The 27,843-nt window shown below is 57.4% G+C and overlaps 1 protein-coding gene across 3 annotated transcripts; it reads left to right on the top strand.

The window, feature by feature from the left end:
- On the top strand, positions 1-27,382 carry Sema3f (semaphorin 3F). 3 transcript variants are annotated; one of them, XM_021662336.2, is made up of 20 exons: positions 1-569; positions 3,611-3,716; positions 4,312-4,472; positions 16,733-16,893; positions 16,998-17,060; positions 17,166-17,285; positions 18,020-18,112; positions 19,699-19,792; positions 21,009-21,128; positions 21,336-21,475; positions 21,575-21,689; positions 21,841-21,910; positions 22,053-22,197; positions 23,648-23,870; positions 24,426-24,514; positions 24,627-24,668; positions 24,854-25,011; positions 25,178-25,245; positions 25,517-25,650; positions 26,423-27,382. In XM_021662336.2, exons 3-20 carry the CDS (start codon positions 4,361-4,363, stop codon positions 26,831-26,833), a joined length of 2,358 nt encoding a protein of 785 aa, XP_021518011.1. In that variant the 5' UTR covers positions 1-569; positions 3,611-3,716; positions 4,312-4,360; the 3' UTR covers positions 26,834-27,382. The 3 variants fall into 3 exon arrangements, with proteins under 3 accessions (XP_021518011.1, XP_021518001.1, XP_021518020.1); XM_021662326.2 differs by lacking the exon at positions 3,611-3,716; XM_021662345.2 differs by lacking the exons at positions 3,611-3,716; positions 18,020-18,112 and having other exon boundaries at positions 2-569.
- Positions 27,383-27,843: the final 461 nt, after the last annotated feature.

Below are 27,843 nucleotides of genomic sequence, written 5' to 3' on the forward strand. Positions count from 1 at the left end.
AATTGCCTGCGCTTCGCGCGCGGCTCCGAGCGTCCCGTCCCGCCAGCGGCCTCGAGACCCGATCAGCTAGGGAACAAACCGCAGCGGTCCAGGGAGCCCCGAGCGCAGCGGAGAGCCAGGGCACGCCTCGAGGACCGGTGCAGCCCCGCGAGGTCTCCGGGCCCTCGTCAGGCAGCCAGACGAGCGCAGCGCCATCCGGCCGAGCCCAGAGCAGCGCTCCGTAGCCTAGCGCGCGCCGCCGCCCGTGCCCCGCACCGGGGAATGCGCCCTCGGCGCGCAGGCCAGGGGGCGCCCGCAGCCCGCCCCGGGGGAGGCGGCCCCGAGCGCCCCTGAGCCTTTCCATGGCCCGGGCTGGGGCCCGGGGCCTCGGCTGCTGACGTGCACTAAGCCAGTGGAACCAGGGAAGCCGCGGCCGCGGTGCGGATCCCGGCCCAGGCTCCGAGGCAGGAGGGCGCGGACAGGGCCGTGTCCCCGGGGGGCCGCTCGAGCGGACCGGCCCGACGCGAACCTCTCCGTTGCTGCGGCGGACACTGCCTCCCGGGCGCCCAGGCCCTGCCGCCGTGGACGAGGTGAGTACGGAGGGAGCGCGACCCCCCGACCCCATTGGAACCCGCGGCACTCCAACTCTTTAGAAGTGCGTGAGGTCTGGCGAACCGTGACACACTGCCCGTGGGCACCAGACGACAGGACTGGGATGTGCTTCATACCTGTCCCCGCGGCCGGGACCCTTCAGTCTCCCGGACAGTGTAAAGATGTGTGACTGGGTGATGTGGCCTGCGGGGTCACCGGGGTGTGAAGAATTAACTTTTTCCACCCCGCCAGCCAGGTTTTGGGTGGGCACCCTCAGCCTCGCGGAGTGGGAGTTCGGATCCTTCTGGTTTTAGTCCTCTGCTGACGCTTGCGGCAGCACTCTTTTCCAATCGGTGCGTGTTCCCTGCCTCAGTGTCCCTAGTCTGAAGACCAAGTCAGCCTCAGGGGAAAGTCTAAATTGGAAGCCCCTGTGTAGAGGGGTCTCCCGGAACAGCAGGGCAAGAGGATCTGTCTCCGAAGGGCTTTTCCTCCAGCCGTTTGCCGTCCTCCTTGCCCCCAGCTGCAGCTTGGTCCTGCTTGGGTTCAGGGGTGTAAGTGAGATGTTTTCTAAGTTGGAAGAGCCTGCAGCCCCAGTTTGAACCACGGGCCCTAACGGATAAGTGGGCGCGGGGTACCTAGAGCAGGTGAGGCAAGTGAAGTGTCGAGATGAAGAGTCCCTTGGAACTAAGGCTGAGGTCCCAGCTGGGCCAAGAACTCCTCGTTCTTGAAATTGGTGCATTTTGCCACCAGTCCATTAACATCTGGGCAGAGGACAGACTGAAGCCTTCCCTGTGTCCACCGTGGAGCTGGGCCAGGTAGGAGGACTCCTACAACCCCTAATTCACTCTGTTTCTACAGTACCCGCTACCCTACTTACAGATACGAGAAAACGGTCCAGGGGATGGAGCCGGGGCTCCTCCAGCTGCCCAGGGGGTGTGCCTAGACCCGGTGGGACTATGTTGTCTGGGCCAGGCAAGGATGCAGGGATATCTACCCTCTCCGCTCCCCCGTTAGTTCCAAAGGAGCCAGGCCCGGAAGTAGGAAGGTGGGGGTTGGAGAGGCCAGAAGCCCAGCCTCAGCCCCCGCTACTCCGCATACCTTGGGGGTGGGGGTAGGTAGGGAGCCTGGCCCAGGTGACCTTGACTGGGAAATCCTGGCCACAAAAGGGGGTTTCGGTCCAAGCAGGTCTGCTTCCTGGTCCATGAGGTGTTGGGGGAGGGGGAGGCTGAGGATCCAGGAAGGAGTCTTGTGGTGGTGGTGGTGGGGTTAGCTGAGAAGCTGGTGGGGTGCTGTTAGTTATTTCCTCCGTGTTCCCCCGCAGCCCTGTTCTTGCCTTTGCCTTCCTTCAATCGAGGCAGTTCTCAGCTAGAGGAGCCAACCTCCCTTTGCTAAGACAGGCTCCCCCGACACACACATACACCCACACATACACACGCGCGCGCACACACACTGTGAGCTTGGGAGGTCTGGATCAGGCTGGACAATTTGACCACCTGGCCCCCTGTCCCTCCCCCAGGTGCCTCTGGACCCCTTCCTCTGTCCGCCCCTTCCCTGCACCCCTTGCCAGCCCCAGCTCCTCGTTTCTTTGTTCAGGCGTCTCTCCTCCGTCCCTCCCTCTCTCCTCCCTCTCTCCTCCTCCCGCCTGCTGCCTCCCTCTCTTGTTCCCTCCCGCCAGCTTTCTTCTTCTCCTTTTGGGTTTTTCTCCTGGTGGGCTCCCAGGTGGCGGTGGCCCCTGTCCACCTACTTGAGCTTTTTCTGACTTGGGGGCTTTGAGGGGCTAGGGCTGAATGGAAGTTATCCAGGAGCTAGCTGAAGGGAAAGGACTGTAGACGCCCCCTCCCCCTCCCCTTCCCTCTCCCTCTCCGTCCTTCTTTTCCTCTTCATCCTTCTCTTTCCTCTGTCACCACTCCTAGGCTCCCAAAGAGGAACCCTGGATTTGGTTTTGAGGCCCCAGCAGACTCCCATCACCCCCCATTTACTCCTTCAAGAGCCAGAAAATTGTGGGAGGTCCCTGTAGGAGCCCCATGGAAAGGTCCCCTACTTTCCTGGACGCCTTGAGTGAGTCCAACACTAGCTTTGGTGACCCTGGCCTTGTCACTGTGAAGATGGCTACTGGAAAAATGAGGTCACCGAGGGGGTTGTTGACATGAGCCCCCTGATCAAAGGCCCTCAGGGACTCAGACTGCATCTTGCCCTCCTCGCTTCCTTGAGCCGCACCCCACTAGCAGGTCAAGTTCTTGAGCAAACTCATGCTTGTGAAGACGTGCGTGGGCTTGCAGGTGTGGAGGTGTGTGTGTGCAGGACTGTTCCTGGGGGCCTCCTGGTGCACCCTTAGGGTGAGGGAGGCTGCATAGCCCTTCACCCCTCCTGCCTCCCTGCCAGAGCCTGCCTTTGTGCCCCCAGCAGATGGGGGAGGGGCTGGGTCGGAGTCTCCCCTCCCCCAGCCAGCCAGCCTCCCCGGGAGAGAGCATCTGGGATGGGGAGATCTTGGAGGAATGAGAGGTGTGCCAGGCGCTCGGAGAGCACCGCTGGAGGAGCCGCCTGAAGCTGCACTTCCTGTCTGAGGAACCACGGAGTGGTTTTCCTTGGCAGCAGAGGCAGGGCTGGGGGCTGTGTCTGAGGAGGGCACTGGAGTCTTAAGAGTCCACAGTGGAGCCTAGGCCTCCTCTCAGCCCCACACAGCCCTGGCTGGGGGAGTAATGAGTCACATGCTAATGTACACATAGCCTCGGCGTCCTGGAGAAGGGTCTGTCATGTTGCTCCCCACGGGAAAAGGGGATAGGCAGGGCAGACCTGGGGGGTGAGGTTGTTACTCTTAATGCCCCCACCCCCGGCGCTTCTGGGTGGGGGGTGGGAGTTGGCGCAGATTTGTATCAGGAGGGAACAATATGTTCCAACAACTGGTGCTGGGCTGCGTTTACCCAACAGCCAGCCTGCCTGGGGAGACAATATTTAAAAAACACAGTATTAAAATTTGGACCTGCCAGGGATGTGGGTGACTTTGAAGGGAGCAATGCAGCTGGTGTACATCCTATCACAGGTCCACTGGCCATTCGAGTATCCTTTCTGACCCCTGAGATGGTACTTTTTCATGGAGGAAGTCCTTCTGCCTGTCTAACCTGGGTGCTTCCTGCTTTTTAGTAAATGTGAGTCTTTCCCTTTTGACTCTCTTGCTTTGGGCTATCTGTGTGTCTCCTTGTTCCCCATTCTCCCATAATTCCCTTCCATTCCAATATTAGGCCCAGACTTTCCTGCTCTGGGAGGAGAGCATTGGCTCAAGCAGACCTAGAGATGGGAGAGACGGATCACTGTAGATTCTGGGCACAGTGCGGAAACCTACTGTGAACCACAGAGGGTTCCCATTGTCTGTGTGTGCTCCAGCATGGAGCTGAGGGACCAGTCAGGGGTACCCCCATCCGATCCAGCACTCAGCCTTCAGGCTTGCTGGTGACACGCCCCAGACAGAGGTAGACAGAAGGAAGTGCGAGGTTTGTCCTGAGTTGAGGCTTGTGAGGATGAGACTCCAACACTCTTTGTTCAGGAAGGGAAACTGAGGCTGGACAAGGGAAAGTAGGCAGGGTGCTGCACTCTTGTAATCCCAGCGCTTAGGAGGTGAGGAGGATCACCGTAAGGTCAAGGCCAGAGGGTTCTAAAATGAGGAAACCCTGTCTCAAAAAGAAAGAAAGAAAAAAGTAAAACAAGGGAAATGGCTCATACATTCTAATCTTGTTCTCGTTCCAGGTGTCCAGAGAACTGGAGCCTGCTTCCTGGGCCCTAGGCCCCTCCCACAATGCTTGTCGCTGGTCTCATCCTCTGGGCTTCCCTGCTCACCAGGGCCTGGCCAGCTACCCACATCCAGGACCAGCTTCCAGCCACACCTAGAGTCCGACTGTCATTCAAAGGTAAGAGACTCTTTGCTCCTCCCTCAAACCATCTTAGAGTGCTGGTTTTCCTGTACAGGAGAGAGCAGGGCACAAAGATAACGGGTAGTCACTTGGGTTTTCCTAGGCAAGCCAGAAGAGAGAACGCAAGACTCGCTGGGAAAGACTGGAAACCAAGGGAATAAGGCATTTTGGGAAAGAGTCCTGAGCTGGGCACTGGCTCTTGGAGCCCTGGGTGATAACTAGGGAGATTTGCTGATGTCGAGCCTGTCTGTGCCCCAGGCAGCTCCTACGGTCGAGGGTCAGACAAAGAGGTAGACTCGGCCAGCTGGAGGGGCAGGGACAGTTCTGCTGGGTGTGTGGGTGCCTGGGCGAGTGTTCCTGTGAGCTCGAGGCAGTGGGTCTTCCAGGATCCCCAGGGAAGGGCACTGTTGGCTGTGTTGTGCAGAGGATTGTGGGGAATAGAACACTTGATGGGCTTAGGGAGGATCTTTACCATTGTGAAAGGCTTTAGCGCCTCTTAATGGAGGGCTGGAGTCTGCAGAGAATTCTAACATCTTTGCACCTAGCCCACCTGGCAGGTGAACGCACAGTGAGAATCCAGGACGTGTGGCTTATTTGCTAGATACTTCCTCATGGGACAGTGTGTGTGTGTGTGTGTGTGTGTGTGTAGTTCACCATAGTCCTGGGGTGAGGGACAGTGGCTGTGCTGGGGTTGGGGACCTAGAGTTACTGCCCAGTTCTGTCTTGGCCATCCTCTGGCTAGAAGCAACACTGGCCAGCCTCCTGCCCTGGGTGGGGCCAGTTCAACCCAGGCTGGCCAGATTTCCCAGCAGCCATATTGGGTGAGAGGCTGGGCTGACCCTTCTTCCTTCTTTAGGCTTGGCTGAAGCTGAAGCCTAGCCCCTATCTCCTCACCATGGGCCCCCAGCAGCGGCCCAGGCCTCATCCAGCTTGATTGGAGGAGTGGGGAATGAGCTGGTTAACTTTCCCAGGCCAGATGGGCAGACAAGAGTTAATCAGTTCTGTTTCCTAAAGGGCCTCCTTTCCCACCCAGGCTTGGGAAGGTGAGATATTTATTTGGCTGATATTTGCACCTTTCCCTGGTGGAGTACCCCAGAGCAGATTAATAAATCTTCCAGGGGCCTGTTCCCCCTCTCACCTCCCTGCCTAGGGCCATTGGAGTGTCCCTTCCCCCAACGAGAGAAGGGAGGGCCCTTGACCTCCACACCTCAGGACCCTGTGTCTACCACTTTGGGTAATTTTGTTACTCTTCATGCCAGAAAGAAGACATAGGTGGTCTTCTGTGTACTCCTTCTAAACCCCTGGGGGCAAAGGCTTTGTTCCTGTTTTCCAGAGAGAGAAACTGAGGCTCAAGCAAGGGCAGGACCAAGGTCAGGCAGGAGGCAGAGACAAGGCCAGAAATAGAACCCTGGTGTCCTGGGCTTGCTGGCGCCCACATCGAGTTGGGTCGATTCCCTCTCAATTAGCCCTGAAGCCGACACCCACAGTGACTAAAAGCCCAGCTTCCTGGCAGCCAGCCTACGGTGTTGTTTGCTGTGCCCGTGCTGGCCTGAGGTAGGGCTGGAGGATACTTGGGGCCGCCCCATCCTGGGACATAGTACCTCAGCCCAGGCAGGTTCATCAGCCACAGTGACCTCCCCGTGTCTCACCTGACCTTATATCACAGTGTGCTTCCGTGTAAGCTCAGTTTGGCAGGTACTTGAGCACCTACTGTGCGCTGCTGCACGTTGCTGAGTCCCGGGCTCTCTGCGGTCGACAAGGTGAAGTGCGCATGGGGAGACTGGCTGAAAAACTCTTTATCAGGTGGCCCCGCCGTGGAAGCCAGGCCCTGTGGAATCTCTCTCCCCTGCAAGCTGCTCAGGCCCACAAGAAGTGGGGAAGTGAGGAAAAATGTTTGTTGGATGAGAGTGGAGACGGACTCAGAGACTGGGGTCTCACAGCTAGCTTAGGGCTGGAGAGGAGGGGGGGTCTTTTTCCCCGGGTACACAAGGGGTTCGTAGAGCTGCTCTCAAGCATTGCTGGTACCGTGGGCTCCGTGACTCCGTTTCTCCTTCATACTCAGATGATACAACAGCTGGAAGCCAAGTTTGGGTGAAAAAGCCTGTCTTAACGTGCCTTGGGTTGTTATAGCAGAAGGTGCCACTTCCTGCTGGGTTTAGCTAGGCTGTCCTAGACAGAGGTGCTGGTGTGAGGGGCCACACCGCCCAGGGAAGATAAAAGCACAAAGGCAGGAATTGGACCAGCTTCCAGCTTGCAGCCCACCCATCCGCCCAGGCACCCCAGATCTAGCTAGAGCCAGGAGGGCATGAGAGCAAAGGGGCCCCGAGTTCATTCAGACCGATTGGTTTCCGTGGTTCATCTCCTGGGCTTCCAGGAGCAGCACAGAGAGCTACAGGCGCAAACAGGGAGCTGAGTAGGACCAACTTCCAGGGGGCGCCAGGTGGGCCTTCTCCTCCGGCGTCTGGATGTCTGCTGGGGATCCTAGACAGTAGGCCCTTCCCCTTTCCTGTGATGGGCCTGGAGTCCCCTTTGCCCAGAGTCACAAGCTAAGTTCGGGTGGAAAAGCTTTTCCTTCCCCTGCCCTGGGCCACCCTAAGTCCTGGACAGCACCTCCCTCACAGCAGCAGGGAGGTGCCAGGCCCTGCCAGGCCCTTTGTTCAGTGTAGGGAATGTTTACTTTTCCCCAGGAAGGCGCCCCCCCCAACATGCCAGTGCTGTCTGGGCTGGCTTTGGCCAGGATTTGGGGCTGAGAAATGTTTGGTGGGAGAAGGGGCTCTTGTGATGTGAAGTGGCTGGGCTGTTAGGGAAACTGAGGTGCAGGAGTAGTTGAGATGGAGGAAATAGCCACTGCGTGAAGAGAGATCAGCCAAGAAGCAAATGGCAGAAATGGAAGGGGACCCCTTGGCTGAGGTGAGAGCCAGCCAGAGCCCTAGAATTAGGATCTCTGTGGCTCTGGGCCAACTCTGACCCCAGGTGCACCTGGCTCCCCAGTGGGAAGAGCCCTGCAGGTGAGGGGCTGAGGGAGGTGTGCTGATTGCTGCCTTCACCTGTCCACTCCCGTCATTTGCATGTGGCGTCAGTCGACCAGGTTGCTGTGTCTTGTTGGAAATGACAAGAGGTTGGGAGTAGTCACAAGTCATTTACTTCGCCTGGGGTGGTGAATATGGGTTGAGGTGTAAGGGCTTGAAGCAAGCCTTGACAGAGCCTTGGCTCATGCTTAACTGGGGGTGGGTGGTAAGGGTGGGTCTGCAGAGCTGGAGTGTCTGGGGCTCCCCCCTTCCCCCCCCCCCGTCCCCAAACTCTATGAGGAGCTTCTAATTGCAAAGAAGTGAGGAGGAGGAAGCTGCCCAAGAGCTGAGGCCAGCGGCGGCATCAGGGAGCTAGGCCGTGGTCAGGTGGCTTTGACAGCTACAGCGGGTTTGGAGCTCTTAAACTGGGGAGGGGTGGGCATTCCAGGATGGGCCAGGATGACAGTTGGCCTTGGAGGAAATGGAGGCTGGTTCCCTGTGACTGCACGAGGCCAACCTGAGGCAGTCAGGCCGGCGGAGCCTTGGCCTTTAACCCAGACCCTTCCCAAGCCCTGGATGGGGCACGCCGGCTGGGCTTTCCGAAGCCCAGGCCTTGTCTCAGGCTCTGGCATGTCGCCCACCCCACCCTGCTGGCTCCAGCTTCCCTTGGCACTGAGTGGGGAGCTGGTGCATGCTCGAGGAGTAAATCATGTTCCCTGGCAGCCCTCGCGGCTTCGTAATCGTAAAGAATTTAAAGAGAAACCGCCAAGATACAAATCTCACCCGGGCCCCTTAAGTCATCTTTTACCCTGTGGCTTGGGAGGCAGCAAACCCAAAGAAGGCTCTTGGAGGCCTAACCTGTGTGTGTATGCACCCCTCACCCCTTCCCTTTCCAGAGGTGATAGCTCAGAAGGTGACTTTGAGGCCCTGACTTCTGCCTCCCCCCCAACCCCCCTTGCCTCCTTCAGTTAGAGAGTATCCGACAGATGTGTTCAAACCCCTGTCCTAGCCCTGGTGGCTGTGTGAATTCCATGAAATGCCTTAGGCTCCCTGACTCCTGGCTTCCTCCTTGTAATGTGGTGGTGGCGCCCTGAAAACAGCAGGCCTGGAAGGCCTCGGATTTGAGTTCCTCCTGCATCAGCCTCTGGGGTGGCTGGGATTATAGGCCTGCGCTGCCAGGTCCAGCCTGGCAGGAGCCTCCCGAGAGCTGCCTCGCTTGCATCATGGTCATCAGTAGACCTTGAACAGCGTGCTTACCTCCGTCCCCACGCTGCCTTCTGGGGAACAGGGCCGGGAATAGTTCTGACTTCATTGTGGTGCCGAGAGGATTAATTATGTGGATACTATCACTGTCCCCAGCAGAGAAGAAAATCTCAGTGACCAGGATGATGGCTGACAGGCCGACGGTCAGCCAACGGTTGATGTGGGCGGTGGGGGTCTGCCCCAAGGTCTCCTCACCTTTCCCGAATTCTGACCTTTGGTTGGGGAGATGGCGCCTGAAAAGGACCTGCTGGGGTAGAGGGGTCAAGAGGGAGGGAATTCCTACCATGGGTGGGTAGAAGGCAGGGGCAGAGGCGTGTTCATACCACCCGGCGCCCTGAGGTGTAAGGCGCCTTTAGCTGTTCCCTTGTGGCAGAGTCCTAAGTATAGGCGGTGGGAAAACTTCAGTGGCAGAGACAGGCCACAGGGAAGTAGGTGTCCTGAAGCTCCGGCCTCCCACCGAGACAGGCTCCCAGAGCCTGGCTTGAGCACCTGTGCATCTGCAGTAACTCCCCCTCCCCCATGGATGCTGCTCTGGCTTTTGCAGCTTGTCTTAGTGTGGCCAGCCCCAGGTTGCTCCCTGGTACAGAGGAGGTTTGTTGGCCTGGCGCAGTGCTATCCTGGGAATCTGAGCCTTGCCTCAAGGGAGCCCTTGGAGAAGCAGAGAGGATTCCTGCTGCATTTTTCTTAGAAATAGCAAGAGGGCCTTTGCCAGAGACTTGGATGCCAGAAGGCTACAGCCTGAAGCTGAAGCCCGACTCACGTGGGTGCCTGAGCTTGGCAGGCCTGTAGCTCCCACCCAGGCTGCTCAAGCTCCAGGGAGAGAGTAGAGGCTTCCTGGGCTCCAGACCCTGACCTATGGTCCCGACATAGCAAAGAACAGAGCCTGGGCAGTGGCTGCTGGTCTGGGATCCAGCGGACCTGTCTGGGGGTGGGCTCAACTAGGCCCGCTGGGGTATTTCACTGATTTGCTTGTCAGCACCGGCTGTCTAGGACTGGCTCTACCCAGCAGGGACAAACACAGCATCAAGCCTCTCCAGGGATCAGGAGAGCTGGGAGTCTGGAGACCTTAGCTCTGGGAGCTGCCTTCTATTCCCACCCTCTCCTCCTGCCCCCCCATCCTAAAGTCCACCTTGTATGACTTCTACTCTGACCCAACCTTTGCTCTGAAATCTCCATAGCTAACCAAGAGCCTCATTTCTTCCCACTTGGGACGTGGTGCTGTTCGCTCTATGGACTGAATCCTAGGAATCCTATACAACGGGAAGCTAGAATTTGGGGTATTTGTGGGATTGTGAAGCATCAGAGACTAGGTGGGTGGCACTCTAGGGGGGCTGCAACTCTAGAGCTGCTGTGATTTTAACCCTTTCCTGACCCAGCACGACTGCAACTTCCAAGGCTGACCCTGTGCATCTTTGTCTTCTGTTCTCAGTCTCTGTCCCTAGAATGTAAAGGGGTAGGGGCTGAGGCTGGGCCTCCTGTAAGGGTGATGGGAAGGGGCTGCAAGGACTATGGGAATCTGAGGAGGACAGCAGAGATGATGGCTGGGCCTAGGGCAGGGGGAGGGTCTTGACACCCACCAGCCTGTCGTCCCCATCCTGGCCTGTCTGTCTAGGTGATTTATAGCAGTCAATGAGCCATGGAGAGTTTGTTGTCTTTTGCAGTCATGGGGGTGGAGGAGGAGGAGGTGTTGGTGGAGGAAGGAGTGAGGGGTTTCCGGGCCAGGTCTGGAATGTGGGAGGAGGGGTGAGTCCCCCGGGCCTTTGGAACTGGAGACCTCTGAAGGCTGGTTCACTTTTTGTACCTGAGAAATGGATCAGCAGTGTCCTCTCAGACGAGGCCCTTTTGTTACTCCTTTCACATGTCTTGAGGCACATTCTTGAAAGCTGTGATTGCCTGGCCCCAGTGACCTTACCCTGGTCACCTACCCCAACCCCACAAGGATGGCTCTGAACTATGCTGCACCCTCAAACTGAGTCAGGGCACTGGCTTCTGCCTGCCTGGTGAACGCTCATGTGTGTTTTCATATGGCACCTGTGCATGGTAAGGGTCCTCATGGGACCCCCTGGCCTTCTCCCAACAGCCAGACTAGAATCATCCGATAACATGGGGCCATGGGATAGACAGAGGTGCAGGGCTATCTAGGCCGGAGAGCCTAGGGACAGAGGGTCAGGAGTGACTGGACATCCTTAGTACAAGGTGTGGACCTTCTGGTTCTGGGCTTGTGTGTGCTTGAGTGGCATGTCATGACCTTGCTGCTCCTTCCCTCTGGCCCTTCCTGGCTTCAGGATGAACTGGCTCTTAGTCCCTTGTCTGCCCTCTCCTGGGCGGAGCAGGTGGCCAGTGGGGCAGAACGGCCGTGGGAACAGCACGCCTGGGCCTGCTGGCCCCAGCCTCCTCCCACCCCCGGCCGCCGGCCCCTGAAATGGGAAGGAAGATTGGAGGTCCATCTGGGTGGCTCTTACTCACGCCTGGTGTTTACTGAACAGCTGGGATGTTTACAGTAGCCCTTAAGAAGTGGCCCCTTGTTCTAGAGGATTTCCCATCTGGAGGGTCCCACTGGGGGCTCTTCCTACCTTTCTACCTCCCTGCTCCTCTGGGATAGAATTGCAAAGGGTTTATGGACCTAGAGCAGTAATGCTCATCCCCTCCCCTCCCCTGGAGTAAGTTTCCTGGAAGTGGCAGCTGTAGGTGGTGAAATACGGTAACTGGGTTCCCAGTTCAGACATTTAAATTAAATTCAATCAGAGTGGTTATTGAATATAAACACGCCGAGTCATTTACATGTTAATTATGTTGAACGGACTATGAGGCCATAATTAGTTGCTAATTGGGTGAGAGCGGCTGTAATTGGTTTTGTTGGCACCGACCTGGCTCACCTGCCCGATGGGGGGGCGGTGCCTGAGGATCCTAGGAAGGCTCCTGGCTCGCAGTCTCAGTGCCTGGTCAGGAAAGGGGTGAGGACAGAGAGTGGCTTAGGATGGTTTACCACCCCCAGGATGAGCAGTTTGTCGCCAAGGCAGAATCCTGCTACGACTTCTAGGGTTTCTTTGGGAAAGGGGACCAGCAGATTCATCCCCTGCCCAGCCCCAGGGCTTGCTTGTATCCTAAGGGCCCACGGAGGGCCCATGGGGGCAACAGCAGGTGCCACTGCTCCTGATGGGCCTTGCCTTGACCTGGCCAGTGGGTGAAGTCTTGGCTTTTGGGTAAGTGTGCTGAGCTAGGGAGCGGGACATACTAAGGCTTCTGGGATGCCCTGCCCCCAGCTCAGCCTGGCTGGGGCTCCCAGGGTTGCAGGCTGTGGCCAGGGGCTGAGGCCTTCCGGCTGGCCGCTCATTAAAAGAGGATTAGGCTGGAAGCCAGGGGGCCAGGCCAGCCCCTGGGCCTTCCTCTGGGGCCCCTCATAGCTTTGGAGGAATGAAAGATGCGCAGGGCGACCCTTCCCTAGAGCCCATGGGAGTGTTGGGTGGGGATTGCCTGGGCTCCACCACCCGTGTCACTGTTAATATGCAAATATAAATTAACATAAAATATGTTATAATGTATTGCATGTCTATAGCACACACACACATTTATCTGTCTCAGTTTGCGTCCTCGGGTCAGGAGGCCTGTCTCCTTGGTGGATGATGTGCTAACAAAGATCTAGACTAGCAGCCCCTTCATACCCAATCCCATTTCTCTTCAGCTCAGGGATTAGGGCTGCCACTAGCCCACAGGAGGTCAGAGGTCAGAGCTAGGCTACAGTGACCTGTCTATCACTCCCTCATCCGAAGCCCTTTTGGGGGAGGTCACAACTGTCAGTCAGAGCCCAGTGCTTTGTGGAGCTGTAACCAAGGGGGCGGGGCACCCACCTCTGCTCCAAGAGTCCTCCTTTTGCAGAAGCCCCTGCCTCACTGGTAGCAGGTCTGGTGTCCTAGAGACAGGCAGCAGGGGGTGGAGGCCGCCCACTTGGGGTCTTTGGTGAGGGCTGTGGACACACCCACCAACTCCTTTAAAGTAAGGCATCAACCATTGCTTCCCAGAGATGAGGAAGCAGAGACCCCAGGATCAAGCCCAGAAGGCAGGGGTTGTTCCTGCCCCTGGAGCTGGGCCAGGCCATTCTGGGCCAGGCCACTATGTCTAACAGCCACGGGAGAGGTCTGGAAGCTGGGAACTGCTGCGGAAATGAGGTGTCTGATGCCAGAAAAGGCTCTTCCTTCCCATGACGGGAAAATCCTTCCCGGATGCCACTCCACCCAACCTGTGCCCAGCTTGGGTGAGAGCAGGGGGGTGGGGCTCTTCCCAGGAAGCAGCACCCAGGCCCCCACCCTCCCCTGACAAGCTCAAAACGCACCCAGGCTCAAGCCCTGTTGTCACCTACTGACACTGGTGCGGAGACATGACCAGGCTGGGTCTGAATCGGTGCCACATGTGTTAATGCCACCTCGGGCCCCTGGAACCTTTTGACCCAAGTCCCTTTAAGGCAGGGCTTCTCAACCTTCCTAATGCTGTGACCCTTTGGTAAAGCTGCTCATGGTGTGTGGTGCCCCCAACCATAAAATTATTTTGTTGCTATTTCACAACTATAATTTTGCTATGGTTGTGAATCATAATGTGAATATAATATCTGATACGCAGATGGTCTTAGAGACCCCTGTGAAAAGGCCATTCGGCCCCTGAAGGGGGTCACAACACACAGGTTGAGAGCCACTGCTTTAAAAGTACAGTAGGATCTGCCAATTACTGCAGGTGTCAGCTATGGATATCTGCTTCAGCTTTTCTTCCAGCTCTGAACCAGGCTTCTCGGGAGGAGGGGGTTGAAAGCCCCCATATCCTTTGCCCTGCCGTACACAGGTTAGGGTAGGTCAGGATGCTAATTCTGCTTTATAGTCTTGAGCACCTCTGTCTTCCTGTCTGCAGCTAAGGACGTGGGACAGTCATGGCGGCTTCTTATCCGCATTTTTCCGGGACACCTAGCATGAGTGGCATCAGCACTCCAGCTGTGAGTTAGCATGGCTAGACTGTGGCTCTGAGTTAGCACTCTAGACCCTGAAGAACTACCCAGCTCTGCTATTCGCTTATGTAGGCTGGCTCTGATGAATTGAGTTTGCTGTGCTTCTGTGGACAGGGGCTGGGAGGACATGCTGGCAATCCAGAGGTTGGGCTGAGTCAACAGGAAGCCCCTTCCGTCCCTTTGGCCTTCGCTGCCATCTCGCCAGCGCTAGGAAATGGGGTAGCAGGGATGTAAGTGGCTGTCCTTCAGGTGATGGTGACATCTGGAAGGAAGCCTGCTTCCTCAGGAAGAGATCTGGGAGCACCAGCCTGTTCTCTGGTCCCCCTCAAGATAGATGCCCCTGAAGGACATATTGGGGAGGCCAGAGGAGTGACCGCTCTCAGGCTCCTCCAGGGCCACCTTGAATTTCAGATTCAGAAGGCCCTCGAAATGCTCTGGACTAGAAAATGAGGTTCAGAGAGCCAGGGTTGCTTCAACGGGGGGGTTAATGCGGCCCACAGTGGAAATGGAGCCATAGCCAAGGATTCCTGACCTTCCGTCCCACTTCTTCTCCAGACTGCATTGCCTCCTGGGGGTTCACCTCCTCCTCACCATTTCCACAGTGACTAAAGCATCATGTCCTGTGACATCAGAGTGCCCTATAATACCAGAGCCGTTGACGCCATATCCCGAGGCCATTGAGAGGAGTCCCTAGGGTTCTGAATGATGCCTTGATGAACGAGGACGAGTCACCTTCCGGCTCTCCATCTCCTGGCAGGCACTTTCTATCACCAGGACTGGCTTCCATGGGCTTCCCATTGTTCAGCCATGTCCTCACTTGTCAACTGGATGTAAGCACAAAGCTCTGAGGACAGTAGGTACCTGACTGAGAGCGCCCTCCACCTCAGGACAGAGATACAGAGGCAGTGTGTATCGGGTCAAGGAGAGTCTCCTGTCCCCTTTCTAGAACTTTCTTTTCTTATCTGCTCAATGATGTCTCTCTCGTCTTTCTCACAGGGAGCTGGGGCCCTGGGAGCAGATTGCCGGTTTGGACTTGGATCTTAGATCCTGGCGGTCATGGCACAGCATGGGGCGGGGTCTAGATTATGGGGCCAAGAGTGGGTAGGGCTATGTCAGCACAAGGCTTTGAGATTATGGCTGCTTGGGTGCCTGGGGGCTAGCTCTCTGAATCTCCCCTTGCTGACCTAGGTGCTACATTAGAAGGTGTCCACTTGATCTTCTGCCCTCCCTCCTCTCTTCCAGTGCCCCTGAAGTGCCCCCCAGCGTAGCAGGATGAATAAGGGCACAGCCAAGGCCATGCCCCCAGCCAGGGTATAAATAACCCCTGGCAGGCTGTCTCAGCCTTGGGGGGGCTCCACTGGCAGCCCCACTTCCTCTCTGGCCACTTCCCAGCCCTGGGGGTGGGGGAATGTTTACTTTCCTGTTGTCACTATGACTGGGTGGCCAGGCAGGAGACTCCGAGTGACCCAGCAACAGGTGCAGGACAGGTGCCCAAGCTGCCCTGCCCAGGACTTCAGAGGCGCCGCCGGACAGGCGGGCGAGGCCACAGCCAGGCAGGGATCGGCCCTTTGATCTTTCGGCGTCCCTGTGTCCCCGTGTTCCAGTCGCTGGCCAAGGTCATCACCTATATTCCCTTGTTGTTAGATAATCAGGTCTGAGCAGGGCAAGGCAGCTCTAAACAATAAGGTCCTGACCAGACCCGGGCTGTAGGTCAGCAGTCAGATCTCCTGCTGCTGTAGCCCACGCCATCCCATCCCTCTCTGTGCCCAGACAGACCAGCCCGCTGCTCTCGGACAAAGTGCCTCTAGCTCATCCTAGGGACCCTACACACCAGTTGGAATCAGAACCAGGTCAATCAGGGACAGCCACCTGCTGGTGCCACCTTCAGGCTGTGTCCAGAGCTTAAGATCTCAGCTGTTCTCTCTCCAGGTGCCTGGTACTCCCACCATTGCCCCACCTGTGCCAGCCGTGGGAACAGGGAATGGGTATATATGGCCCAGGACACATTTGCATACCTGCTACATGTGTGCGCACACGTCTGTGTTCTTCTGTGTGTTGCCGCCAAAGCCCCCTGTGCTGTTGGCTATTCACCAACCCTCAATCATTTTCTCTCTCCTGAGCTAGAAATAGCTGGGGTTGGGCAGGGGACAGACTTGTCAGATGGACCCTTCAGCTCCATGAGAGACAGGTTCACAAGCTTCCAGGAGTCCTGTGTGTGTCGTTGGCTGGGCTACCTGTTGTTCATCCCAGGAAAGACTTTTCCTTAGTGTCCTGAGGATGGGAGTCAAGGCTGCTGCAAACAGGCCAAGAGGAAATAGAAGGCCCCAGTTAACTCTGCCCTCAGCTTCCGCCATGGGGCTCCTATAGCATTGCGGGAGGAGCCTCTTTTCCCACAGTGACCCCTCCTGGCTACTTCAGGGTAGGGTGCATCCTTGTGGGGTCTGGCTGACCCGTGTTCTGTAGGGTATTATGGCTCCTTCAGGCTTTTCGGTGTCTGGCTACCCTGTTTCAGGCCAGGTGAGGAACCTTGCAGTGAACCAGCTGTGTCTCCTGCCCGGTGGTCAGCTAGGGTCAGGGCAGACCATCCAGGCTCCATGCCAACGTCTGGAGCATGTCCTGCCCACCACCACTCCCACCTGTTCATTAACCCTTTCAGGCAGGCCCCCATGGGGAGTCGGTCCCACCCTGAGTGGAAGCATCTACCCCAACCTGAGCAGACTCTTTGATGCCATCAAACACCCTGGCTTGCATCCATGGCCCTTTCATTGGGATTAGCTTGGGCTGCCTGTGAATCAAGGGTTTAGCTTCGGGTGTGGTCCCTTCTCTGGCCTGCCCACACGTCCTACTTTCTCCTCTGCTGTCAGCAACTGGAGAGGGAGCTTAGTAGGCCCTGGAGACGAAGGGGAAGTTCAGGACAGCTGTAGCCTCAGTGTCTCTCTGTCAGAGGGTGTGTGCCTCTTGGAGGACCTAACTGGCGTCCTGTCTTTCATCCACAGAACTTAAGGCCACGGGTACCGCCCACTTCTTCAACTTCCTGCTCAATACTACAGACTACAGAATCCTGCTCAAGGACGAAGACCATGACCGCATGTACGTGGGCAGCAAGGACTACGTGCTGTCCCTGGACCTGCACGACATCAACCGAGAGCCCCTCATTGTAAGGGCTGGCCTGGAAGAGGGGCAAGGCAGGGTGAAGGGCGCGGAGCCCAGGGTCTGGGACCTGGCCGGCAGGCTGCATCCTCTAACCTCCATCTTTGGCAGATCCACTGGGCAGCCTCCCCACAGCGCATTGAGGAGTGCATACTGTCAGGCAAGGATGGCAACGTGAGTGTTAACGGGGTCCCCAGAGGGTGAGGCAGTGTGGCCTCAGTGAGGGCATGGAAATGGGCACGTATCTGGGCATCCACACAGCTTCCTATCTGACCGCAGGGCGAGTGTGGAAACTTCGTCAGGCTCATCCAGCCCTGGAACCGAACGCACCTCTATGTGTGCGGGACTGGTGCCTACAACCCCATGTGCACCTATGTGAACCGTGGCCGCCGTGCACAGGTAAGCTCCTTCCGGCCCTGGCTCTGTGCTGCCCCCTCTGGTGGCTGCATTCCAGGGTCCTGAAGGGAGGATGGGCCTGAGCCCCATTCTTACCACTTCCAAGCCCCGTGACCTTGGGTGAGTAAGTTGTTCAGCTCTCTGAGCCTCGGTTTCCTCACCTGGAAATGGGGCTGACAGTTCCCTCCTAACAGGTCGGTGTGAGGAAGAGGCAGTGAGTTAGCGCTCTCCAGCTCACTGTGCCTGGCCCATAGTAAGCATCTGCCCTGCACGGGGCAACCATTCTCTTGGCTATGTCTGTGGAGCTGCCAAGTCAGAGGGTCTGGTGGGGTCTTGGGTATTCCAGAAGGCTGGAAGCCCGGGTCAGCTTCTACTCTGTGGCCTGGGAGAGAGCTGCCTTCCTCCCCCGGGTCCAGAGGTTTCGGGAAGCTGCCCTTTCCCCAGCTCTGCTCCACCCTGCCTGCTTCTGCCCTTCTCCATTTCCATGTGGGCATGTATGTGAGTTGATGTGACCTCGTAGGGCATGCGTGAGAGTGACTGGACATACGGGACACATGCGTGTTGCAGGCGCGTGCCAAGCCTGTGTGTATGTGTGTGTACACCTGCATATACGTTCTCTGGGGGCCCATGTGTTCATGCGTGTTCCTCGCCTGTGTGGTATGAGAGGTTGGCAGCCCAAGCCCGCTCCCCCAGCCCCTCTCACCCCCATCTCTAACCTCTGTTCCTCATCTTCTCAGGCCCCGTCATGGACTCAGATGCAGGTGGTCAGAGGCCGAGGCAGCAGGGCCACAGATGGTGCCAACCGCCCGACGCCCACAGCCCCACGCCAGGTGGGCCTCATCCTTCTAGTCTTTTGCCAAGCTAAATGACCTCTGAGCTCAATTTACCCTGGGCCTGGCCCCAAGGCCGGCCTCCCCAGTATCTCCCTATTCCCTCATGCCCCCAACCCCCTTCCCACCCTTCCCTGCAGTGCCCTCAGGTTCTGAAAGCAGCTCCAGCTGGACTCTTGTCAGCCTCAGTGGGACCCCTGCAGGCAAGAAATCCTGAAGCCACCAGGTGGGGAAGACAGGGGTCCTGGGGTCAGCCATGCCTCAGCCCTGAGACTGTGTGTGGAGACACACATGAGCACATGCCAACCTATGCTTGGGCACGTCTTACCATCCACAGTGGGTCTGGCACATGACTCCTACGTGTCAGTTCTCATGTCTCCCGTGGGTCATGTATGTAGATATCAGGTGTCCTGCACACTCACCTATGGGGCCTCTCCTTTGAGTTAGTCAAGACTGGGGGTCTGGGCTGGATAAGGCAAGCTGGGGCTGGGCAGGGGCGGGCAGGGGGGCAGAGGCTGCCGGTGAATGACAGCGTGTGAGGCTGCGTGAGAATATGTGTTCGCGCGCGCATGCCTGTGTGTGTGTGTGTGTGTGTCTGTCTGTCTGTCTGTCTGTCTGTGTGTCTGATGGGGAATGCTGAAACTCTAAAGCTGTCTAGGTTCTGTGCGTGCGCATTTAGGGTGAGCGGTGGGTTTTGTGTGCTGGTGTGCTGCCTGCGTTGTCTGCCGATCTGTGTGCAGCCCCTGTGTGTACAGGAACTTATGTGAGCAGAGTGCAACCGAAAGCAGAGCTGTATGTGCCTTCCCGTCACCATCCTGCCGCCCGCTGCCACCTCCCCTGCACGCCTCCTCTCCCCTTTCCCTCCTTCTCCCTGCCTTTCTCACCAGATGAGCCTGTCAGCTCAACCTGGTCCCAGAGACTTGACAGCATCTTTCAGGGTGAAATGGGTGGTGTGGGGATGGAGGATGGCTATCTTTGGGAATTCCATGTGGTCTCAGCTGGATACCTCCCACTCCCCCACCCCCACCCCCACAAAAAATTGGCTCTCTGGGGAGATGTGGTATCTCTCCATCCTGAGGTCCACTCTGTGGAGAAATTCTGGAGATGTAACCTTGGAGATCCCTGGTTGGACCTGATCTTAGAACAGGACCCCAGGCCCTTGAACTCTGTCCCCTGCCCTACCCAGGTCTGCAGCCCCTCCCTGGCCCATCATAAGCAGCTATGGCTCAAAGTATTAGGCCTCTGTAGTCCAAGGGGGCCTTGTTGCCATCTTCCTGAGCTAGTTGGCATGGAGGGACTTTAGCCCCTGTGAGCCCACCCTGTGGTCCCCAAGACCTGAACTTCTGAGATTTGATTCTTAAGCCTTGCCTGAGGCATAAGATCGAAGAGTAACTCTCTTGGAAACACTGTGGGCTTGCCTCAGGAGACCTGGCTGGATGGAATTCAAATCCAAGGACCTGGGGAAGGGACATAGGGGGTGGACTCAGGGTGGCCCTTGGGTCTCATTCTTGACCTAGGGACCTTATGGACCTTACTCCTGTCTGTGGGACTGGCCTGGATATGCTGAGCCCCTTTCTACCCTGCAGGATTACATCTTCTACCTGGAGCCTGAGAGACTCGAGTCAGGGAAGGGCAAATGTCCATACGACCCCAAGCTGGACACAGCCTCGGCCCTTATCAGTGAGTGCCCCCACTCCTTCCTGGTCCTATGCCACTAGAATGAGGGAGTTACCAGTACTGCAGGTCAGACACTCTGACCATGTCGTGTCCGCTCCCAGTGGGGAGATAGCCTAGAGGGGGGTTGGAGGACAGTACAGACCCTGGTGTGCGCTGAGAAGCAGAGTAGGTGCTACGGTCCTCCATCCAGCCCTTTTGGATGGAGCACGAAGGGGCCAGGTCTTCCCCTGAGATACCAAACGTGGTCTTTGTGAAGCCTAGAAGCCCCAGAGCCCTAAGTTACCTAGAAGGTAGATGAGCTGGGTTCATACTGAGAGTGGTGGGAGGGGAGGGCCCCCATAGCCCCTTCCTACGTCAGGGAGACTGGAAGGGGTTCACAAAGAAGCGCCACAGAGCACCCCGACCAGCTGGGTAGGACATGTTTCTAGACGAGGCAGGTGTCTAAGGAGACACTTGAGAAAGTGTCTTGAGGCTCAAGAGCAGCTGCTGCACCTGCCTACAGGTTGGGGAGCTTGCCCCTGGCCTGGCACCCTGCCTGCTTTTGACTGTTCATCCCCCAGTGCGTCTCACGGAGCAGCTCCAGGTGCTCTCCCACCTGCAAGCCTGGTTAGGCCCCAGGGGTGGGGGCGTGTGGGGTGCAGGTGTTTTCTCCTTGGTGACTGAGAAAGTCTTAGCCTGATAACAGAGTCCAGACCAGGGGATATAACTGGGGGAAGGTCAGGCTAATTCTGGAGAAGCTCATAGGGAAGACGTGATGTCCTGGAGTCAGCGGGGCAGTTAAATTCTCAGGAATTTAGTGAGCCAGTTGTTAAACACAGCTGTTATTGAAAATTCACAACCAAATACATTGTATTAAGCCAGAAGTATTGGCAACAAAATACAATAAAGGCTCAAAATGTATTACTTCCTAACTGTCTTTCTGCATTGCTACTTTGTAATCTGTGCTTTTGAGGCTATTTAGGCCTGTTGTGATTGTGGGGGAGATGTCCTGTAGGGTGACATTGTGTGAAGTGTCCTTAGGTTAGGAGATAAGCTGGGATGGAAGGACCACAGGCGGTGATCACAGTGCCATTGCCACTGACAGTCCTGCCAGAACCACTCCTAAACAATTACTGAGAGATACCGTGCCCCGGGGCAGCCTGCAGGGGGTCCCGGACTCTGCCTGGGGGGTCCCTGAGTCTGAGCAGTACCCTGAGCTGACCCACCGACACTCCCACAGACGAGGAGCTCTACGCAGGAGTGTACATAGATTTTATGGGCACGGACGCGGCCATCTTCCGCACTCTCGGAAAGCAGACGGCTATGCGCACAGATCAGTACAACTCCCGGTGGCTCAATGGTGAGCGTCGCCTACAAGACCTTTGTGGGAGGTGTGGCCGGGATGTGCACAGAATTTACAGAAGCATGCCTTGGTGGGGCGGGGGGGCGGTGTGAGCCTGTGGCTAGTTTGGGCCAAGGGCTGGTTTCCTCTTTGCGATTGTGTTGGGGAAAAAGGAGTCTAGCCAGGGCTCGGGCTGCTGACGCCTGCCCGCCTCTCTACCCACAGACCCCTCCTTTATACACGCTGAGCTTATCCCTGACAGCGCGGAGCGCAACGATGATAAACTGTACTTCTTCTTCCGCGAGCGCTCGGCAGAGGCCCCGCAGAACCCCGCCGTGTACGCCCGCATCGGGCGCATCTGCCTCGTAAGTGTCTGTAAGCCCCGCCCCCAGACCTACTCCAGCCGGTCTTGGGGCAATTGAGCTGATCTCATCTGGCTACCTGCGCCCCCCCCCCCCCCCCAGAATGATGACGGCGGCCACTGCTGCCTGGTCAACAAGTGGAGCACATTCCTGAAGGCGCGGCTCGTCTGCTCCGTGCCAGGAGAGGACGGTATCGAGACCCACTTCGATGAACTCCGTGAGTGCACGCAAGCAGGGTCCAATGGCTATATGGGGGGGGGGGGAGGTTGGATCAATGGTCAGGGTGCCCTTTCCTGTGGGCAGGAGTGGGTGGGTCCATGGTGGCTCCTCCCTGAGGCAATGTCCCCTGGTTCCGTCTCCTTTTCCAGAGGATGTGTTTGTGCAGCAGAGCCAGGATGTCAGGAACCCGGTCATTTATGCTGTCTTTACCTCCTCAGGGTGAGGCTGGGGTCATGGCGGGCAGCGGCAGGATTGGATTGGGGGGCTATGGCTGACTGTGAGCTGAGGGGTGGACATGGGCTGGGGAGGGCTGTGGGTCCAGGGTCTGTCCCAGCCATGGCTGTAACCTGCTTGCACATAGCTCCGTGTTCCGAGGCTCTGCTGTGTGTGTCTACTCCATGGCTGATATCCGCATGGTCTTCAATGGACCTTTTGCTCACAAGGAGGGTCCCAACTATCAGTGGATGCCCTTCTCAGGAAAGATGCCCTATCCTCGGCCTGGCACGGTAAGTACCCACTGTGTTTCTCTTCCTCCTCCTCCTTCTTCTCTTTTTCTTTCTTGAGACAAGGTCTCACTGTATCCTTGGCTGGCCTGGAATTCACTGTGTAGACCAGTCTAGGCACAAACTCACAGACATCTGCCTGCCTCTACCTCTCAAGTGCTGGGATTCAAGGCGTGTCTTGTGGTTTCCTTCTGTTTTTGATGTGTGTTTTGGGGTTTGGCCTGCCTCCTGTAGAGTCCAGAAGAGGGCATTGGATCCCCTGGAATTACAGGCAGTTATGAGCCTCCATGTAGGGTGCTGGGAATGCGCCCCGGACTTCTGGAAGAGCAGCCAGTGCTCTTTGCTGAGCCATCTTTCCGGCCCCTCTCCTTTGGTTTTGAGAGGCACACACGGACTCTCTGATGACATCACCTCCACTCTAATGAACCTCCTAACCAACAGGGGCAGTGAAACACAATGCACGTACACTGTTCACAGCCAGGCATGGTGCCAAACTGCTTTAATCCCAGCACTGGGGAGGCGGAGGCAGGTGGATCTCTGTGACTTCAAGCCAGTTTGGTCTAATGAGTTCTAGGACAGCCATAGCTATGTAGAGAAAAAAAAAAAACAAAAACCCTGTCTCAAAACAACAACAACAACAAAAAACCAACTAAACACAACAACAGGAAAGAAAGCTATCTACACAACACACATCGGACTGTAAAGAAAGCAGCCTCCCAGATAGATAGATGAGGGGCCAGGTGTGGCGGGCTGCCCGAGGGTGGGCACTCTAGGCAGTCTGGGGGGAGGTGAAGGTTAACGGGAAGGATCTCTGAGGCAAAGCTGGAGGTAGGTTGCAGTCAGTTTGGCTAGCTAACAACAGGAAAGGTGATGAGGAGTGGGCAGGGCCAAGCTGTGCTTACTCTCTGCCTTGTCACTTTATCTGGATCTGGCCTGGGCCTGCCACAGGAGGCTGTGAGCTCAGTCATCTGACCTAATGCAGTGGCAGGTGAGACTCTGAGGGGTCAGTGCCGGCGTGGTGAAGCTGTCCTCCCAAGGAGCCTGGGAAGGCTTCTCTGCAGAGCGAAGTTGGAGGTGGAAGGGTGACAGGCTGACCCCAAGGCAGAAGGGGCAGCATGGGGGGGGGAGGGGAGAGCGTGCTCAGTGTGTGCCAGGGTCTTGAGGCCATCAGCCCAGCTGCACAGGAAAGAGCAGTGAAACCAGAGGGACAGCCAGGGAGGAAGGAGACAGCTGGGTGGGGATGAGGACATGGGAAGGGAGTAGGCAGCTCAGCCGAATGCTGGCACAAAGTCATGCAGGACACATGCAGCAGACAGGAGGTAGAGGGCAGAAAGCAGGAAACGGTTCGGAGAGAGAAGCAGTGGGTGCTGTAGGGACGGGATGGAGGTTTCGGAGCTGATGCTCCGCGTGCCCCGCCCGGGCAGCCTAGGGCTGACTGGTTATCTGCCTGCAGTGCCCGGGCGGAACCTTTACACCGTCCATGAAATCGACCAAGGACTACCCCGATGAAGTGATCAACTTTATGCGGAGCCATCCGCTCATGTACCAGGCCGTATACCCGCTGCAGCGGCGCCCCCTGGTGGTCCGCACGGGCGCTCCCTACCGCCTCACCACTGTCGCCGTGGACCAGGTGGACGCAGCTGATGGGCGCTATGAGGTGCTTTTCCTGGGCACAGGTACCCACTGCTGCTCTCAGACCCTCCCACCCCGGGCCCACTGGATGGGAGGAACTGCTCCTGGGGCCAGGTCCTGCCCAGCTAGGGGTTGCTAGAGACTCATCTATGGGAACCAGCTCTCCTTGGCTAGAACAGCCAAGACTAGGAATAGGAAGGCTCCATCTCTATCCCCGTTTTGTGGGTCCCAGGAAAGTAGGGACACCAGGCACTTAGGAGCCCTGGTATGGCTTCAAAAGAACTTAGGATACAAGGATCTTACTGCATGCCCACGCATGTACACACACACACACACACACGTACACTGGCCACAGTTGCCACAGCAGCGGACTCAGTCGCCCACTTTCTCTTCTTAGCAGAGCCCAAAATGAGAGTGTGGGTGCAAGGGCAGACCCTGGCCACCACCCCCTTTGTCGTGTTCTAGTCCCCCCCACACAACTGTCCCCTTTGTCCACGGGAGGCCCTCAGCATGGAAGCCCTGCCCCACTGCCCCAGAGGACATGGGGCTTTGGTGGGCAGCGCCCCAGCCCCACTGAGGCCCTGCCCGGCCCCTTCCAGACCTCGGGACAGTGCAGAAGGTCATCGTGCTACCGAAGGACGACCAGGAGGTGGAGGAGCTCCTGCTTGAGGAGGTGGAGGTCTTCAAGGTAGGCGTCTACCCCCCCCTTGACCCTCTTCGGTCCCACCCTCTGACGTCAGACCTCAGCCAGGGCTGGGAGGGGTCCTCGGGATCCCATGCCGACCTCCACTTTCTTCTAGGAACCAGCACCCGTTAAGACTATGACCATCTCTTCCAAGAGGGTGAGTCTTTGGCAGGGTGGGCCGGGAGTGAGGCTGGAGCCCGTGTCCCGCTGGGGGTCATGCCCTTGGCATAAGGACTAGGAGACTGAAACACGAAGCAGGGAAGAGAAGGGGTGCAGCCCAACTGGCCCACTGAACGGGCTGTCTGTGAGAGGAGAACTGACACGCCCCTGCCCTGCCCCCAGCAACAACTGTATGTAGCCTCAGCCGTGGGCGTCACGCACCTGAGCCTGCACCGCTGCCAGGCGTATGGAGCTGCCTGTGCTGACTGCTGCCTCGCCCGGGATCCCTACTGTGCCTGGGATGGCCAGGCCTGCTCCCGCTACACGGCATCCTCCAAGAGGTAGTGACTGCCGGACTCGTGGGAGTCTGGAGGTGGGGGTGAGGATGGGGTATGGCTAAGGCATAATTGCCCCGGGGGGCACAGGCACTGTTCTAGAGTCCTGGGGGTGCAGGAGCCTGGGAGCCAACCTCCCAAGAGCTCTCGTTCAGGCGTTCTCCTCATCCAGGCGGAGTCGCCGGCAAGATGTCCGCCACGGGAACCCCATCAGGCAGTGCCGTGGGTTCAATTCCAATGGTGAGTGCGCACGCTGCCTCCTGGAGGGTGCTTCTTGTGTTTTGGAGCCCTGAACAGCCCCCGTGGTCCACAGGCTTGCAGACGGTTCCCTGGGTGGCAGCATCACCTTAGGTCTGGGATCAAGATGTCCTGCGTCCTCCCCTCAATGGATAGATACCCAGTGAAGTTCCCTGTTTTCACGTGTGGGCGCCGCCTTGATGCCCGCCTCTCCCTACTGAACAAGCCACCTAGGAGCAATGCTGCTTCCACTCAGGGCCCTCTTGATCCACAGCCAACAAGAACGCCATTGAGTCTGTGCAGTACGGAGTGGCCGGCAGCGCGGCTTTCCTTGAGTGCCAGCCTCGCTCCCCGCAGGCCACCGTGAAGTGGCTGTTCCAGAGAGATCCCAGTGACCGGCGCCGTGAGGTGAGTTCCTGGGTCCCCCCCGAATGCTGCCCTGTGGATGTGGATATGGGAGTTCTTTTTTACACTGGTGAGTGCACGTGAGAGAAATACAGTATGGCCAGGCCGGGGCAGCCCTCGTCCTGGGAAATCCCTCTTAAGCTCATCCTCACAGCGACATCATTTGAGTGGGATAGGCTTCTGTTAGGCTGTCCCTTCCTTTCATAAAAATTCCATATCCAAGCCAGGCGTAGTGGCGCACACCCCAGCACTCAGGGGGCAGGGGCAGGTGGATGTCTGAGTTCGGGGCCAGCCTGGTCTACAGAGCGAGTTCCAGGACAGCCAGGGCTACACAGAGAAACCCTGTCTCAAAAAAAAGAATTTTTTTTTCCCTCTCTGTACTCTGTCGGGGTATGCCTCCTTGTATGGGACGTCACGTGGGTGAGCTCCAGGATATGGAAAGTCTCTGGATATTCTCTGGAAAAGCCTTCCAGGGGTCCCTCTTTGCATGGACATGCTCTGTGGGTGCCGCAGCTGGGTATTCTCATTAAATGAAAATTCTGTGTGTGCTCCAAAATTTTCTCATTCGTTGTTCAGAACCGCCCCCACCCCACCCCACCCCCGACCAGGGTCATCACCCCTCCTGAAGTGGAAATATTTGTAAATCCCCTGTTCAAATCCTCTCGTGTGCCAACACTACGTGGGCTTTTCTCTCGGTGGATGGACACACCGCGTGGGTGTGCTGGGGCCGCGGAGAGGTAACCCGGCCCCTGAGCCCCACCCCCTGCCCCTGCAGATTCGCGCAGAGGACCGCCTCCTGCGCACAGAGCACGGGCTGTTGCTTCGTGCCCTGCAGCTCGCTGACCGCGGCCTCTACTCCTGCACGGCCACTGAGAACAACTTCAAGCACATCGTCACGCGGGTGCAGCTGCACGTGCTGGGCCGGGACGCCGTGCACGCGGCCCTCTTCCCCCTGCTGGCTGGGAGCATCCCTCCACCTCCTGGCACAGGTCCCCCGACACCTCCTTACCAGGAGCTGGCCCAGCTCCTAGCCCAGCCGGAAGTGGGCCTCATCCATCAGTACTGCCAGGGTTACTGGCGCCATGTGCCCCCCAGCCCGAGGGAGGCTCCAGGAGCACTCAGGCCTCCTGAACCCCAGGACCAGAAAAAGCCCCGGAACCGTCGTCACCACCCTCCGGACACATGAGGCCAGCTGCTGGAGGCCTCCACAGGACCAGCCTAGCCCCTCATCCCTTTTAATATAAAAAGATATATATATATATATAAATATCTATATTCTATACATACCCTACCCCTGCAAAGACAGTATTTATTGGTGGGTTGTATATAGCCTGCCTCCGTGGCAACTCTATCCAGAACTTAAGACCCATGTTGGTCAGCAACGGCACGTGACTGTGCATGCCCATCCTGGCCTAGGCAGTTGCCTGGGCCAGGCCAAGACCACACAGTCCCCAGACTCCGTGGAAATCTCCCTGCTCAACAGCTGTCAAGATCTGCAGAACACAGGGAGGGAGGAAGCCCTACTTGCCGGGGCATGGACCATACACCTTTGCTGAGTGTTGTCAGCTGTGCTGTGGCATAGACATGGACACTGAGATTGCTATGGAGTCTGGGGGTGGGGGCTCAGGGCACTCAGAGGAGGGAGAAAGGGGCCACCACAGGATACAGGCCCCTGCCTGGGTCAGAGGTACTGAGTCAAGGCCGACCTCGCCCAGGTATTTATTCTCTATTTATTGGGGACAGAAGAGAAGTCCGTCTGGGTGGGGCAGGACCTTCTCTTCTCCCTTCCTTGCCTGTCCTGGCAGGTCCACCCCACTCTACCTCCTTAGCTTTTCCTGTGCCACCTTGACTCATGGGTGGGGCCGGGCGCAGTTGTGGCTCAAAAGAACCCCCATCCCTGAGGATAGCTGGGCCACTCGGAGGCCCAGGCTCTGCAGGGCATCCCTAAGGCTCCCCGTTCACCTACTGCTTCAGGTGATGGGTGTAAATAACAGCAGCTGGGTCGATGGGGGAGGGGAGCTCCTGCAGTCCTCCGCTACCCAGGCCACAGCCACTCTTGGGTTCCATCTTGCTAATAAACACTGGCTCTGGGACTAGACTTCGGTTTCTCTCCTTGGTGGTCGGAGTGGGAATGGAGGTGGGTTAGGCCCACAGTTGGTAAGAAATGGAAGCCAGGTGGGGATTTGAAGGCGGTGG

The sequence above is a fragment of the Meriones unguiculatus genome, chromosome 6 (genome assembly GCF_030254825.1).
Source record: "Meriones unguiculatus strain TT.TT164.6M chromosome 6, Bangor_MerUng_6.1, whole genome shotgun sequence".
In the NCBI taxonomy this organism is placed as follows: domain Eukaryota; kingdom Metazoa; phylum Chordata; class Mammalia; order Rodentia; family Muridae; genus Meriones; species Meriones unguiculatus.